At 42.5% G+C, this 15,462-nt stretch overlaps 3 protein-coding genes across 10 annotated transcripts in view; all 3 read right to left on the reverse strand.

Moving 5' to 3' along the window:
* The window catches only part of LOC109417651 (protein mothers against dpp), a 137,085-nt gene extending 132,967 nt beyond the window's left edge, over positions 1-4,118 (reverse strand). For 2 of the 4 annotated variants that reach the window (XM_029853487.2, XM_029853486.2), the window contains exon 1: positions 3,894-4,118. The gene's annotated coding sequence lies outside the window, so the exon portion shown is untranslated. The remainder of the gene's footprint in view (positions 1-3,893) is intronic. The other 2 variants (XM_029853489.2, XM_062850483.1) reach the window with 2 other exon arrangements.
* Positions 1-15,462, reverse strand: part of LOC109417649 (uncharacterized) — a 696,771-nt gene that overhangs the window by 431,557 nt on the left and 249,752 nt on the right. The gene's annotated exons all lie outside the window — the stretch shown is intronic.
* Positions 13,265-15,350, reverse strand: LOC109417653 (polycomb protein eed-B). Its single transcript, XM_019691706.4, has 4 exons — positions 15,162-15,350; positions 14,956-15,089; positions 14,713-14,884; positions 13,265-14,275 (listed from the first exon to the last, which is right to left on the reverse strand). Exons 1-4 carry the CDS (start codon positions 15,237-15,239, stop codon positions 13,382-13,384), a joined length of 1,278 nt encoding a protein of 425 aa, XP_019547251.1. The 5' UTR covers positions 15,240-15,350; the 3' UTR covers positions 13,265-13,381.

Raw genomic sequence — 15,462 nt, forward strand, 5'->3', positions numbered from 1 at the left:
AACCACCGACGAACCGACGTGACAGCTAGAACAAATAAATTTAAATTTGTTGTCCGCGACGCCATGATGAAAAATAGCCGAACACTATCGCCACCTCTACAACGGCTCGCGATGATTTGATAGCTCGACACCAAACCCCCGTGTGTTCATATAGGAAACGGTTCGCGTCTGTGCTGATTTGACAGAAGCGATCGCTCGCTTCGCTGGTCGACCGTTAAATTAGGGGGGGACAGTTTTGGATCGCCACTGACTGTCACGTCGGTTCGTCGGTGTTTAAACACTGTCAAAAGTACGACTCCATCAAGGCGCAGCATTGGTAAAGTTAACTTTTTTCACTGCTCCATAGAAATACAAACGAGCCATTTCTGTACAGAAAAGTAAATTCTCTTCCAGATGCGTCTACAACACATTATACGATCAAATAGAGGAGCTTTAATCCGATGAATGTCAGCATGGGCATCAAGAATGATGATATTAAAAGCCATTGTCAAAAGAAAATAACAACCACCAGGGAAAAATATAAGTTAACTTTGAGGATGGAAAATTAAAATTATGATGTTAAACGATTTCGGTGTCGTTACAATGAGGGAGCATTCAAATTCTTCTATAGATGTATTCCTAGATGTCATCTAATGGAATTTTGTTTTGTTGGCGTATATTTTAAATCGATTATATATTAATCGATTATTTGGGAACAAAAAACTTCAACATCCCTAAGATCTTTTTCAAGAAATGTCGCATTGTACGGTAAACTAAAACTGATCAAAATACATTTATTGACTTTTTCTGACAACAGGTGGTGCTGAAATCATTCGCTAACGGTGTCTCCATGTCGTTGTATGTAAAAACATGAAGTGACCTATATTGTTAATATAGTATATTTGCTCTCTGCGGCATTACTGGTATGGTGCCTATCAGCATTCTTATCAGTGAGGACATGGAGTGCTTCGAAATGCGCGGCAGAAGAGGCATACGCAGGACTGCCAGGATGGCCTCTATGGTCAAATGGCAGCGCGCGTGGGACAGTTCCACCAAAGGAAGGTGGACCCATAGGTTGATGCCGAGAGTAGATAGTTGGATTAATAGGCGCCATGGGGAAGTTACATTCGACCTGACACAGGTCCTTACAGGTCATGGTTGCTTCCGACAGTATCTACACCGTTTCGGGCATGCGGATTCTCCCGAATGGCCAGTGTGCAATGGTTTAGAGGAAACGGCGGAACACGTTCTGTTCGTGTGCCCGCGTTTCCGCACAATGCGTGACCGCATGCTTGCCACATGCGGGGAGGACACAAACCCGGACAACTTGGTCCAGAGGATGTGTAGGGATGCGTTTGGCTGAAACGCCGTTTCAACGGCTATCACCCATATCGTCTGGGAGCTAGAGGAGGTGGCGCGTGGACTCGGAGAGTGGCTAGTCCAGATGCAGTACAAGAGGTGGTCCAGGGGTTCGGAGTCGGCTTCGTAGGTCATACCGGTGCCCTGCGGTCGAGATCGACCCTTACAGCGATTAAGTGGCCACGGAGAGGAAGTCCCGGTAGCGGTGCTGTAGTGGCGTCGGTCTACTGGGTTGGATCCGAGCCCGTGGGTGGAAAGGGGTCCCCGGCAAGGGTCGGGGCAGGTGGAGACCCTGCTGTCAGCAACCTTTTGGTGCAGCTGATAGAGCCTGAAGGGTAGTGATACCCTTTCTTTCAGCAGGTCAGATCGGGATGCACGTGGGCATCAATTTCTGATGTCTGCAAAGCAGTTGGGCGCGGGCGGGGTTGACCCTGCCCGCCTTCCGAGGACAAATGGAGTGGCGAGGACCACTCGGGAAACTGGCTAAGCGCCAGCCAGTCCCGGTAGCGGTGCTGTAGTGGCGTCGGTCTACTGGGTTGGATCCGAGCCCGTGGGTGGAAAGGGGTCCCCGGCAAGGGTCGGGGCAGGTGGAGACCCTGCTGTCAGCAACCTTTTGGTGCAGCTGATAGGGCCTGAAGGGTAGTGATACCCTTTCTTTCAGCAGGTCAGATCGGGTTGCACGTGGGCATCAATTTCTGATGTCTGCAAAGCAGTTGGGCGCGGGCGGGGTTGACCCTGCCCGCCTTCCGAGGACAAATGGAGTGGCGAGGACCACTCGGGAAACTGGCTAAGCGCCAGCATGTTACCGTGATGGACTCTCCAGAGCGAGTCATCGATGTTTGTTGCTGCTAGGCTACGCAGCTAACCTTGAGGGTGCGATGTGCACTAGCCCCTCTCTGAAGCAATACCTTCTTGGTGGTTCCGGAGAGACGTAGGGTTTGGCGACCATAGGAATGGTTTACTGGGTATGAGAGAGTACGTTGAAAATACGCTTAAGGACAAACGTCTTGAAATCCAGCTCCAATCAGACACACAAATCTCAAGACGCAAGCTTTAAACAACAATGCATTTTATTATTCTGATCTTGCTCACTTGTAATTAGCTTAAAATGAGAAGCTCAGGTGCGCTGGTTTTGTTTACGAAGAGATTTGTGCCCTCGAAATCGTGAGTAGGTGCCAAAGTCGGTCATTGTGGCGGCCATGTTGGGAATCTAACAAGTCTGTCCTTAAGGCGCTGTCCATAAACTATGTATATTTTTTTTTCGGTCATCTCAGACCCCCCCTCCCCCTCGTAGACTTTTGATCTTACAAAATTTTCAAAATTTGTATGGAGCGTAGACTTTCGCGAGACCACCCCCCCCCCCCCCCCCCCCCCCCCCCCCGCGCCCCTCCCTTACAGTCTACGTAGTTTATGGACAGGCCCTAACAAGTAAGAATTTACTTCAAAATTATCGAAAATGTAAAATGTTTTACTATTGTCAGATTTCTTGAAACGTAAACACCGCGCGGCCGTTGAAATGTTTCAAAAAGGGGCTTTGCACAAAAGTTCACGCGGTCTATCGTTTTCGAAAGGAACAGCCGCACCGTAGGAAACGCCGCAATGTTATTTCCCATAAGGATGAAGTAAACAGGGAGTGAAAACCGCGGCTGTACCTTTCGGAAGCGATAGGCCGCGTGCAATTTTGTGCGAATCCCTCAATAAAACCCCTCAAATGCACAGGTATGCAAGACGACATACACTTCAGTCACATACAATGTTCACCTCAAAATCGTTGAATTGATAATTGTAAGAAATATAAAAGCCTTATTGCAATGAAAACTGTTCAATAAAGAAGCATTGGCCAGCCAATCTCTTAGCATTCATCTAGAACGCCTAAAATAGGTGGTGTCCAAAATACATTACAAGTTTTCTTCAGTAAATATATTTTGGTCATCTGACGAAATACATGGGGATGCTTTGCGATTGCATACTTGGTGGCGTATTATGTGGTTCTGGCGATATTTCCTCGATTTTAACAAAAACTGTAACAGTTATCAAAATAGATGCCTGTTAAGCGGAGAAACATTATTATTCACAAGAACATATTTGTTAATTTATGCTACTTTCATGATAAAGCAGTATTCATGGCTAAACATGGTGATAATTGCCCTGTCCAAATTATATATACCTGAGGGTGTCCAAAACATATATTCGATGTCCAAAATGCAATTCTAACAGGCGATTGAAAATTGTGATTTTCTCAGCTTAAAATGCGTTCGTTAAGCTTTTTATCACCAGGAACTCAAAGTACAATCATATTATAAGCGTAATAGTAACTTTGCAAAATAATCAATTCCTTTCTAAGGAACCTAGGGGACGATTTTTCCAACGTTGACCTCAGTCTGTCCAAAATACATGAATTACCCTACTGGATAACAAATCACCGCACTACTCCACCAATCGCACCCTTTCATCTACTTTGTGCATTTTACACCACACCCCCGCGTGAAAACCACTACCACAACACCGCGGTGTTCACTGCGTGTCGTAAAGGCAAACCCCGACCCGACACTAACCCTCGGAAAGTGATGGCGACAGCAAGTCTGCACACGATTTTCTGCAACTTTTCTCCAAAACCACTTTCAACCGACGATCACACACTACGGCCAAGCTCACCGCGCGCCGATTCACAACGATTTCGTTCGATTCCGGACGGATTTTGCACGAATTTAAAGGAAGTTTTCGCGGAGCATATCCACGCGCTGCGTTTGTTTATCTGGAAATGCGGTGCGCTGAATACACATAAAAGAGTCGCATAAGCTTGTTGGGTTTGTTGCATGCGCTGTTATGTTGGGACACGGGGTGGAAATGTGGTGGAACGTGAATGTGCGTGTGCGCGTGTGTTAGTGGATGAACAAGGACGATGTTCGAAACTCTTTCCTTGGTGATACATGAACGCCCCAGTGTCGCGCACACGAGTTGCAACAGTGTGTCCTCAGTACCTGGAACTTATAAACTTCTTTCGAACGGTTTTTTTTTATCAAACTGAGATGACAATCGAATCACCACCATCGGCGTCATGGTACGGTTTCGTTCAAATACCACCTTACGCCAAAATGAGAGGGAGAGGATCTAGCGATATGTTACGCTTCATACAACATTCCAAAATTCCCCATACAAAAGTTGATACGTGGGGTGAGAAAGGGGGTCTAAAATTGGGAAATTTTGCGTTACGTAATATTTGAATGAACCCTACAGAGATTCGACTCAATTATGAAAATGAAATTCCCTGATATTTCCAGGTTATTCAAAATATTTCCGGTTGAAGAAACTGTCGGAATGAGTAGGAGCCATGCGTCCGGCGCATTATCAATCATAGTAGGCTTGTACAGATCTTGCATTACTTAACCTAGGCAACCGCCCAACCTTCATGGTATCTGCTAGAGAGCAAGTGTTGCTTTGCTCTAGTAGAATTAGTCACGAACTGACCAATTGGGTTTTTAAATTAAGAAAAATGTATTAGTTTTTTGGTTTTATACGAAAGAGCACCTTTTTCTGAACCACTATGATTTTCAGATTTTTTGAACTTTATTTTGGTACCTAAAATCAATTTCAAATAGATTTTTCGAAATCACCTTTTGACAGCTGAGCAACTGCTTGACAGCTCCACCCAGTACAAAATGCGACGAGAGGTGATTCGACAAATCGCTCCCATACAAACTTCAAACTGATTTTTAAATAGGTTCCCGAGCACCAAAATTCATGAAAATTTGGATTTCGGCTCAGTTTTGCATGCAGATTCTGAATATGTAATTATCTCAACACCGTTAAAGATGCCAATTGGCATGTGTCATATAAAGAATTTTTATCTGACCATCGCTACATCTTTTTTGAACATTTACAGTGACCCCACACCGATGAATCACCCACAGTTTATGAATCAGCTTGCTCAAAATAACAAAATCAAAAGGTAACTTGTCACAAAACATCTAAAAAGTATTTTTGTTGGACAAATCCATGTGTATATCGAACATCACAACAGTTGTTACAGCGCGGAATCCGATTTTGTTTCCGAAATAAACGAAAATTATTGGCGTGATTTTTATGCTGTCATTGTTGCCATTTTTTGGTCGCTTTTGCAAGACGTACGCCTGTTGTCGATTAGAAAAAAATAACGATTTAGACGTTTCTGTACAGCTTTTTGAGGGAAAATCGAGCAGTAACTTACTGTAACATGTTAAATCAGCATGTTTAGGAAGGCAAAGTGCTGTAGAATGGCGACTTCACATAAAAATTGAGCAAAACACCTGATTCATAAATTGTGGAGAATAAACGGGTATGGCACAATTTATGAATCAGGTGGAAATCGGCTGAAATTTTGCAAGTTGTTCATATATTTCACCAGGGGTTCTATTTTTGTAAGAAATGATCTGCATCTTATAGAACCTGGATGACTTTCGACAGATTCGATGCCATTTCAATAGGTCCTATCTGCATTTGAGAGGCTCTCTTTGTTTACTTTCTCTTTCAATTATTGCAATGTAATGGTACACTTTTCAACTAATTTTGCAGTACAAATCAAAAGACGATTGTTTTGACCATCGTTCAATGCAAGGAGACAATCATAATACAAATAAACAGCTGAGATATTAACGAAAGAGAGGGAAACCAAAGAGAGCGTCTCTTCTGCAGATAGGACCTTTAGACATGTTTGGCTTGATTTTGTATGATGTTATCGCTCCCGAACACTTGAAGGAGAGCGTATCAGGAACGATCATTGGTCCAAAGCACAGGATTTTGTATATTTTGGGGCTACGCTGACTAAAATATATGTGATGAGATAGTACAAAACGGAATTTGAAAACATGTTGGTAGAAAGTATGCTTTCTCTCACCTGGCAATCTTAAATTCATTTGTCTATAACTCAGTACAGAAGCTTGTTACTACAATGTGATGTTCGGTGAACTTGTATAGGGTAGTGTTTTCCAACATAATGGGGCACGTTCGGTGTAGTACAAGATTTGTAGTAATGAGCTGAATTTTTGTATGGTGAGAAGGTCAATTCTCCGTTTCTGCAATGAAATGGTGCAAAAAGCGTGGGTATTATGATTCCTTGCCTAATTTGATGCTGTTTGAGCAAAACTTTGGATAACTATGTTGTTTATGTTGCAAGAAATGGAAAAAAACAACAACACTGTTACCCAAAGTTTTGCTCAAACAGCATCAAATTAGGCAAGGAACCATAATACCCACGCTTTTTGCACCTTTTCATTGCACAAACGGAGAATTGACCTTCTCACCATACTAAAATTCAGCTCATTACTACAAATCTAGTACTTCACCTATCTGTTCTATTATCACCAAGGACACCATGTTCTAACTCCCATATCTACGGCGTGAGAATGCTAGGATTATCTATTCATACTAAATGATCAAAAAATTGAATCGTTTATTAACAGTAGGTGGTACCAACACTTTTACGCCGTAAATATAAAAGTTATAATATGCCGTCCTTGGTGATAATTATAGGAAAAACACTACCTCACAAGTTTGCTGAACATCACATTATAGTAACAAGCTTTTGAACTGAGTTATAGACGCTTGCTTGAGTTAAATGATTTCCAGGTGAGTGAATGCATTCTTGGTTGGTGGCCTCAACTTGGGTCTAAATGAGATTTTTGATGAATTGGGTTTTTAAATTTTGAAAAATATATTGATTTTTTGATTTCATACGAAAGAGCACCTTTTTCTGAGCCACTATGATTTTTTTCAGATTTTTAGAACTTTATTTTGGTACCTTAAATCAATTTCAAAGATATTTTTTGAAATCACCTTTTGACAGCTGGGCAACTGCTTGACAGCTCCGCCCAGTACAAACTGCGACGAGGGGTGAGGCGAGAAATCGCTCCCATACAAACTTCAAATTGATTTTTGAATAGGTTCCCGGGCTCCAAAATTCATGAAAATTTGGATTTCGGCTCATTTTGACATGCAGATTTAGAATATTAAATTATCTCAACACCGTTAAAGAAGCCAATTCACTGTCTTATTCATTTGAGCCTTATGTAACGCTACATAACACCACAAGATAATAGCAAGCAACGATGAATAACATATCTGGATGCCTATCTTCATTAATTGACTTTAAATAGCCCTTAAACCTCTTCCATACCAATTTTGCGATACCTTTTGGTACATGTAAAGTATTCAGGCCCATGCCAATTGAATGTGAGAATACCATGTTGAAGTTTTATTCATTTTAAAAGTAGACACACCTGCCTGAAATTGATTCAGATTTTTGGCAGATGTCTATGATGTGTTCTGGGATGATGATTCTATAGCCATTGAGGCGTATGGTGTCATGAGCTTTACGAGATTTACCAAAAATTCGATGATTCATAAATAGTGTATAAACTGATTCATATGTGTGGGCAAGTATTCTGCTGATTCATAAACTGTGGTTTCCGGCATTCTTCTAGAAAGTCAAAATTTTAACGTTTTCCATTAAATTCAACTAGCAAAGTGTTCACGAATTAGAAGTATAGACATACTCCTACTGTTTGGTTTTGACTACCTTGAAATATATGGTTTATTTTCTTCTGTAATATTATTATTATTTTTATGATGCAAAAACCCTTAGATGATTCATACGTGTGGGGTCAGTGTATATGTTACTTCCCAAACATTGCGTTTCTTTCAGGAATCCCCGGTCAACAAACTGGAATCTTTTTACTGATTTGGTTCCGGCCAAATTTCATGGATATTCACCATCCATTGACACTCCAAGTGAGTTAGATAATGCCGTTGATACTACATCGACCTTCATCATGGAAGCTTTTGAAGAAGCATGCCCTCTACGGTCTGTGAAGATCACAAGAGGAACTCCTTGGTGGAACTCTGATCTGGCGAAACTCAGGAAACAATGTAGAAAGAGTTGGAACAGACGACGTTCGGCTGGTTCGGAGGCTTTCAGGTCGGCTCGCAAGGCCTACAGGAAAGCTCTCCGGTCTGCTGAACGATCCCGCTGGAAAAACCTTTGAACAAATGTTTCCAATTTTAGTGAATTCAGTCGGTTAAACAAAATCCTTGCAAAATCTAAGGATTTCCGAGTGAACGAACTTCGTTTACCAAATGGTGATCTGCCTTCTTCTGATCAGGAAGTTCTGGAATGCTTATTCAGCACACACTTCCTTGGATGTGTGGATGTTACATCTTCGCATGAACCTGAAGTCTTTTCTTGTAGTTATCATTCACTGGCTTCGGCTCGGGCTCGGAGTATTGTAACTATAGAATCGATTGAGTGGGCATTTGATAGCTTTGCTCCTTTCAAATCTCCTGGGGCAGATGCAATTTATCCTATTTTGCTTCAGAAGGGATTTGATTATATCAAACATGTTTTGAAAAAAATATTTGTTTGCAGTTTTGCTACAGGGTGTATTCCTAAATCTTGGCGGGATGTTACTATGAAGTTCATTCCAAAACTGGGTCGTGCGTCATATGAAGGAGCAAAGAGTTTCAGACCTATCAGTTTGACCTATTTTCTTCTGAAATGCTTAGAACGCATTGTGGATCATCACATCCGTGATGTTCATCTGGCCAACGTGTCTCTTCATGTGAACCAACATGCCTACCAATCTAGTAAGTCCACTGTGATTCTTTTACACAAGGTCGTTAACGATATCGAAAAAGCATTCGCTCAAAGCAATCTTGTTTGACTGTTTTCTTAGATATCTTAGGTGCCTTTGACAATGTGCCTTTCGATGCCATATTGGAAGCACGGAGTCATGGTATATCTCCAATGATTTCCGATTGGATTCATCAAATGCTCAAAACCGACATCTCTTCTCGACATTGCGTTAAGCGGCGATTAGAAAATTGAGTGTTTGTGGATGCCCCCAAGGGGGAGTCTTATCACAAATTTTGTGGAATCTCGTAGTAGATACGCTATTGAGGCAACTCAATAATAGCGGTTTTCCTACTTATGGTTTTGCAGACGCCTACCTAACATTGTTAGTTGATATGTGTATCAGCACCCTTTTCGACCTGATGCAAAGCGCTCTTCAGGTAGTTGAGGGTTGGTGTCGCCAATATGGCCTTTCGGTAAATCTGAGTAAAACATCTATTGTTCTTTTTTACGGAAAGGCGAAACCGTAATGGCGTTCGATCTTTGCTGCTCTTTGATTCTGAAATCGATGTGACTGAACAGGTAAAGTACGTTGGAGTCATTCTTGATTCCAAGCTTTGCTGGACACCTCACATTGAGTTCAGAATCAAGAAAACTTGTATGGCCTTCGGGCAATGCCGGTGAACCTTTGGTACTACTTGGGGTCTGAAACCCAAGTATATCAAATGGATTTACACAACTGTTGTTCGGCCAACGTTGGCCTATGGATGTCTTGTGTGGTGGCAAAAGGGTGAAATGAGAACAATCCAATCAAAATTAGGCCATCTCCAAAGGATGTGCTTAATGGCGATGCCTGGAGCGTTCTCTTCAACTCCCACGGCACCGCTCGAAGTTCTCTTTGACGTTGCCCCACTACACATTCATCTCACACGGACAGAAAAGCGTTCACATTGAAACTGAAATAACGTTTGTTGAATTTACACATTTAAATTCTTTTGTAAATATGTGAATTCTTATAGTTTCAAACAGATTTACTAATTTAAAATCCATGTGAAATTATGTTTGATTTAACAATCCAGTGTTTTATGGCGACTCTTGTGGAAAATAACATAGGGTCTTGTACCATTTGGGCAGGTGTACCTATTTTGGGCACTTGCCGCTATAACTAAGTCAATTTCAAACCGATTTATTTGAAATTTTGTATAGAGTTAGGTACGTACAGTATCTAACTCTGTACAAAAATTCAAATCAATCGGTTTGAAAATGACTTAGTTATAGCGGCAAGTGCCCAAAATAGGTACACCTGCCCAAATGGTACAATACCCTATTTCTATTTTGTTTCTAAGTCAATTTAACTGACCAATCCCTCGGCGTCGAATAGGATTGTAAAAACCACAATATTTAACATGAAATCAATCAAGCAGAGTAATTTGATTTAAATGTTTTACTGATGAATCCCTTGGTCACTTCTGTCAAACAAAGCAGAATGTTTTGGTTTGCAAAGCATTGACTACTTTGCTAATGCTGGAAAAGAGATAGTTTTTAAGTTATGCAAAGCAGTTGTACATGAAAAGCATAATTGGAAATTACTTTTAATAAGTGCGGAATGCGGATTACAAGATAAGACGTTTTAGTAAAGTTGTAAATTTGATAAATCAGAAGATTCCCTGATTTTTCTGTGAGATTTTTTTTCTCTTTTTTTAAATAAATAATGACAACCCAGAGATAAAACAAGCATGTTGTTTTCCAATGAATATATTATTGAAAGTAATAGAAAACTATTTTTGAAACTACCATAATATTGTAGATGTCAAGCTCGACAACCCACGTCAAAAGCTTGAAACTATTGTTATTTCAATCAGATTTCCAATTGAGGAACAATAATACAGGATTGTAAAAACAATCATACATTCTCATTGCGGCTAAAACGATGTCAAATTCCGTTTGACTTAACGTCGAATATGGTTATTTTTACCGTAGATTTTTCTGCGTGGCAAACAAGAAGCGCTTTGGGGCTGTCCATAAACCACGTGGTCAATGGGGGGGGGGGGGGGGGGGGGGAGTGGCGGTTCGGCCAATGACCATTTTGTATGGACAAATAAAAAATTTTGTATGGACTAATGACCACGCGGGGGTTTGAAAAGTCACAAAAAATGACCACGTGGTTTATGGACAGCCCCTTTCTTGCACTTAACGTCTACGGGTACTCGGTCTACTAGAGGAAACTCCTGTGAACCGCACATCAGCACACACCTCGTTGTTTCCACTTTTGGTGAATTGGGACAAAATTGTCCTTGCTCCAAGTAATCTTACAATTGTTTGTAATTTCCCATATAGGACATTTTCCACGTCCACGTTTCAGTCTTACTCACTTGGTAGACACTGCACTGTTTTTCAGGCCGAAATCTTTGTTCTTATGTGCGGAGTGCAATCAGCACATCAGCAGCACGTAATGGGCAAAGTAATATACTTCTGTTCAGATAGCCAGGCTGTTATTAAAGCACTTGCTTCGGCCAACTTTAGGTTATCGCTTGTCAAACTCAAATCGAGGGGCTGAATTCAGCAAACGCTGTTCACCTTGTATGGGTACCTGGCCATTCTTGCATCGCTGGAAATGAATTGGCTGATGAGTTAGCTCGCACTGGAGCATCACATGACTTCATTGGCCCTGAGCCAGCTATTCCGATATCGAAGTGTTGGGTAAAGCTTCAGATTCATACTTGGGCTGCCACTCAACACAGATAATACTGGAATAGTTTGGAGTCATGTCGTCAAACCAAATTGTATTGTACTGAGTCATCTCCAAGGGTGGCGAAGTATCTTACAAATCTGTCAAAGCAGAATTGCAGCACTCTGGTCGAAGCATTGACTGGCCACTGCCGACTCAGCTATCACATGGCGAATATTCAGCAAGCTGATTCATTTGTATGTGATAGTTGTGAATGCGATTGTGGAACTTCGTATCGTTTGATATTTAACCGTCCAGTTTTTGCGCAACTGCGTTTCCGAGTATTCGGTAAACACTTATTAAGTGAAACTGACTTCAGAAACCTGAATCTTCAGGACATTCTGTTGTTCTTAACACGCTGTGGTAAAGAGCTATAGGTTCTCTTTCGCTTTATGCGCTGTTTGAACCCATTGTGGTACGCTTATGCGTTAGTACCCTCTTCCAGGGTATTTTTTTTCCTATTTCCCTACCTGTCTTTATCCCCATCCTTATCCTTATTTCCTTCCTTTTCCCTCAGGTAGATGACGAAATAGGCTATTATTATGGCGATGGCTGAAATGTCCCAAATGGAGGATAACGTGCCTCTGGAGCCGGCCTTATGATACCTGATACCTTGAAACCTCCAAAACCTGAGGTCTTACACAGATGCTGTCTTCAACAAAGTTATTCAAAAGCCCAAAATCAACACCTTTTCTGAAGGTAGCATTTTTGTAGGTGTTCTGGTTTTGGAGATATCGACGTGAGTCAGGGTGATGCAATACTTTTTGTGAGTCTATTGAGTTCTTGCAGTGCGGTGTTACGAACAGTAATGCAAAGCTACTGGTTGAAAATACGTCCCTTTGAATTAGTCGCGAACAGCAGATTTTTGTTTACTTGTGTACAATTATCCTTATTCAAGTATTACCCATCTTCAGCATGGTACCTAGCTCCACTGAGCTGTGAGATGCACCTCAGGGATGTACCTATCCAACACTCCTCCACATTACACACTCAGATCCGATGCGTCCCGACCTCTACCAGGCCACCGTGTACCTCTTGCCTACCGAGCACCACCTTTGCCACCGAGCTACCAAATTCCTTCTTGCTCCAAGCTAATTCTGATACCAGGTTCTGGTTCCAAGCTACTTCAGTTGATAGAGACTCCAAAGCTCCTCCTGGTTCAAGGCGTCCTCCGCCCCGTGTAACTTCTGCCATCCATCTCCAGAGCGTCCACGATCAGCCAGCACTCTCAGCCTCTTGGTTCCAGCGCAGGTCCACACGGTTATCAACCCTCACCGAGTGTTGGTTTCATCGTCCATTTTAATCTTCTGCTCCTGGATTTGTCTACTTAAAGAAATTTTCAACAACCTTGCTATTGTTCCGGATTCACAGCCGAGGACCAATAAGCACTTGGAAAGCAAGTATGGATTTGATCCGGGCTGGTAAAACTTAGACCAACATTTATAATTATATCTAATCCATAGTTTCTAACGATTTTAGTTACAAATCTCTCGCTAACGTTGGAAATTCAATGTCGCGAAATCGATTTTATCGCGAAGTTTGTCCGTTATTGGAATAGATACTAATGATTTTCGGACATCAAAGCACAAAATCCCTTCGTTTTAATTGTACAATTGTATTAATAACCGATTCTTAAAAAATAAATACACACACATTGGTGAATGGGAAAAATAGTAAAAATACCCCCTCTCACATATACCACGTCCAGAGATCTACGAGGTCCTGTCCCAACGCCATACGGTTCCATCGTCACAAACACAGATCAGCACATCGCCATTTCTCGAGAACGAAGTCTGCCGAATAGCTGTCGTACACTTGGGATGGTACAGCTGAGTGCACCGCGGATGAACGGGATCGTCCGTGTCTAGCTCCCAGAGATAAGTCCTACCGTTCTGGTTGCCCAGTGCCAGATACTTTTGCCAGTAATCCAGCGAAAACCGAATAAACCAGATATCGCATTCTTTGTACTCCAGCGTACTTAGAACCGTGGTAGTAGTATCATTGTTTTTGATTTCCACGTCATCAATCTTACCTGGCTTCCAGCAGACGATGGTGTTCTCGCAAGACTTTGACAGAATGTAATCTCCCATCCATCTGACGCAATCGACGTAATTCCGATGGATGTCTCTCGTCGAGAAAACCGGAAAATGCTCGTTCACCGTCGGAAACCGATAAACCGCTTTGGAAACATTGAAAGTGTAGCTACCTCTAATCGCGTCCTTCATGGTGTCCGTGTCCAGACGCCACATCTTCAACGAATGGTCCATCCCACAGGACATTATCCGCGAGCCCAGGATGTCGAAGTCCGCACTTAGCACTTCATCCCGATGTCCTTCTACCCCGCCAAAAACCGCAATGCAAACGTCGGTCTTGGTGTTCCACAATCGCAACGAGTGGTCCTTACTGGCCGACAGCAGTAGATAGTATTCCTTCGGGTGGAACTTTACCTCGTTGATGGCATGGCCGTGGCCAATGTAATGCTTGGCCGTGTTCAGCGTAGCGGGACTGAAAACGCGAATCACTCCTCGCAGCCCAGCTGCGGCCAGAATCGGGCGCCCGGTTTCACTCTCGTGCGACCACGCACAGGTGTAGAATATTTCGTCAACCTGCCGAAGAAAGATTTCACAAATTTTATACCTATATTGAGAAATTTAGGAAAACTATTAGCGGTATGTGAGAAAATTATATTATACCGAAGACGGCTAATAACAAGACAGACATCTTCCCTCTTGCTCCATATACTTTGGGAGCTACAAGCACACTAGCGCCACGAACGATTTCAGGGAACAACATCATGAATGAGTGTGCATGCGATGTTACCATTTCCGTGTACGTATTTGCATGTACACGTACACAATCATGTTTTAATGTTCCTGTGAATCGTTGAGGGCGTTTAGACCATGTCGCCTGAAACAGGGTGGGAGCTGTCTGTCTTTTTATTAGCCGTCTTCGATTATACCAAACATTTTTCATGACCTCTCACAGTAATTTTGCCATTAAAGATAACCGCTCCCAGCCCTGTCATACAAAGCCAACAACTTACATCCGGATCGGAATAGCACTGCAACAGTTTGAGATTGCCATTCTCCAAACACTGATAGATGGTAACGCGATTGCTTCCGACGGCGGCAAACACCGGAAGTTCGCCCTTTTTCAGATTGTGATTGAACTGACACCCGAACAGCGGTTGAGCGTGATCTTCTTTAACGTAACACCTAAAACATGAGGAACAGCACAACAAATTATCGAGCGTTACTCCCCCAAAGCAATCTCATCATGTACTCACGCAAATTTGAACAACGGACGGGGTACCTTCGGCGGTTTCTTTTTCGGACGTCTGCGTTTCTTCCTGTTCGGATGGCTCTCACTTCCGTTGGAGGTGTTATCGGTGCAAGTGCTTCCGATGCTAGAAGTGTCATGCTAATGGAAACAAACATACAACCAAATGAGAGGCGTCCCTTTGTTACCCGCCTCTAAAAGCGAAATCCTTACCATGTCCTCTTCTTCATCGTCGTCGGAACCTTCCGCTGCCGGGTTGTTTGTGGGTTCCTCCTTCGCACCGAGTTTCATTTCCGCCGATATTTTTTTGAGCTTTTGGATCCTGTATTCGCGCAACTTTTGTGGAATTCGCAAACAAGCACACCGTTTCTTTCGCGGCTGATGGCTTCGTTTTGGTTCCAGCCTGTTCCAGCAGCAGAGAGGAGCATGTAAACAAAAAGTGCGAAACGAAAAAGAAAAGCGGCAAATTTGACAGATACTTTCGAAATTTCGAACACCGGCCCGAAACATAGGG

This window comes from Aedes albopictus, chromosome 2 (assembly GCF_035046485.1).
Source record: "Aedes albopictus strain Foshan chromosome 2, AalbF5, whole genome shotgun sequence".
Lineage (NCBI taxonomy): Eukaryota > Metazoa > Arthropoda > Insecta > Diptera > Culicidae > Aedes > Aedes albopictus.

What these genes read in the sequence shown, in the direction of transcription:
- LOC109417653 (XM_019691706.4), bottom strand. Translation starts at nt 15,239, where the DNA reads ATGAAACTCGGTGCGAAGGAGGAACCCACAAACAACCCGGCAGCGGAA. An exon ending in ACGATGAAGAAGAGGACATG is followed by an intron (nt 15,090 to 15,161) that starts GTAAGGATTTCG and finishes TGTTTCCATTAG; the next exon opens with CATGACACTTCTAGCATCGG. An exon ending in AGTGCTATTCCGATCCGGAT is followed by an intron (nt 14,276 to 14,712) that starts GTAAGTTGTTGG and finishes TTTCTTCGGCAG; the next exon opens with GTTGACGAAATATTCTACAC.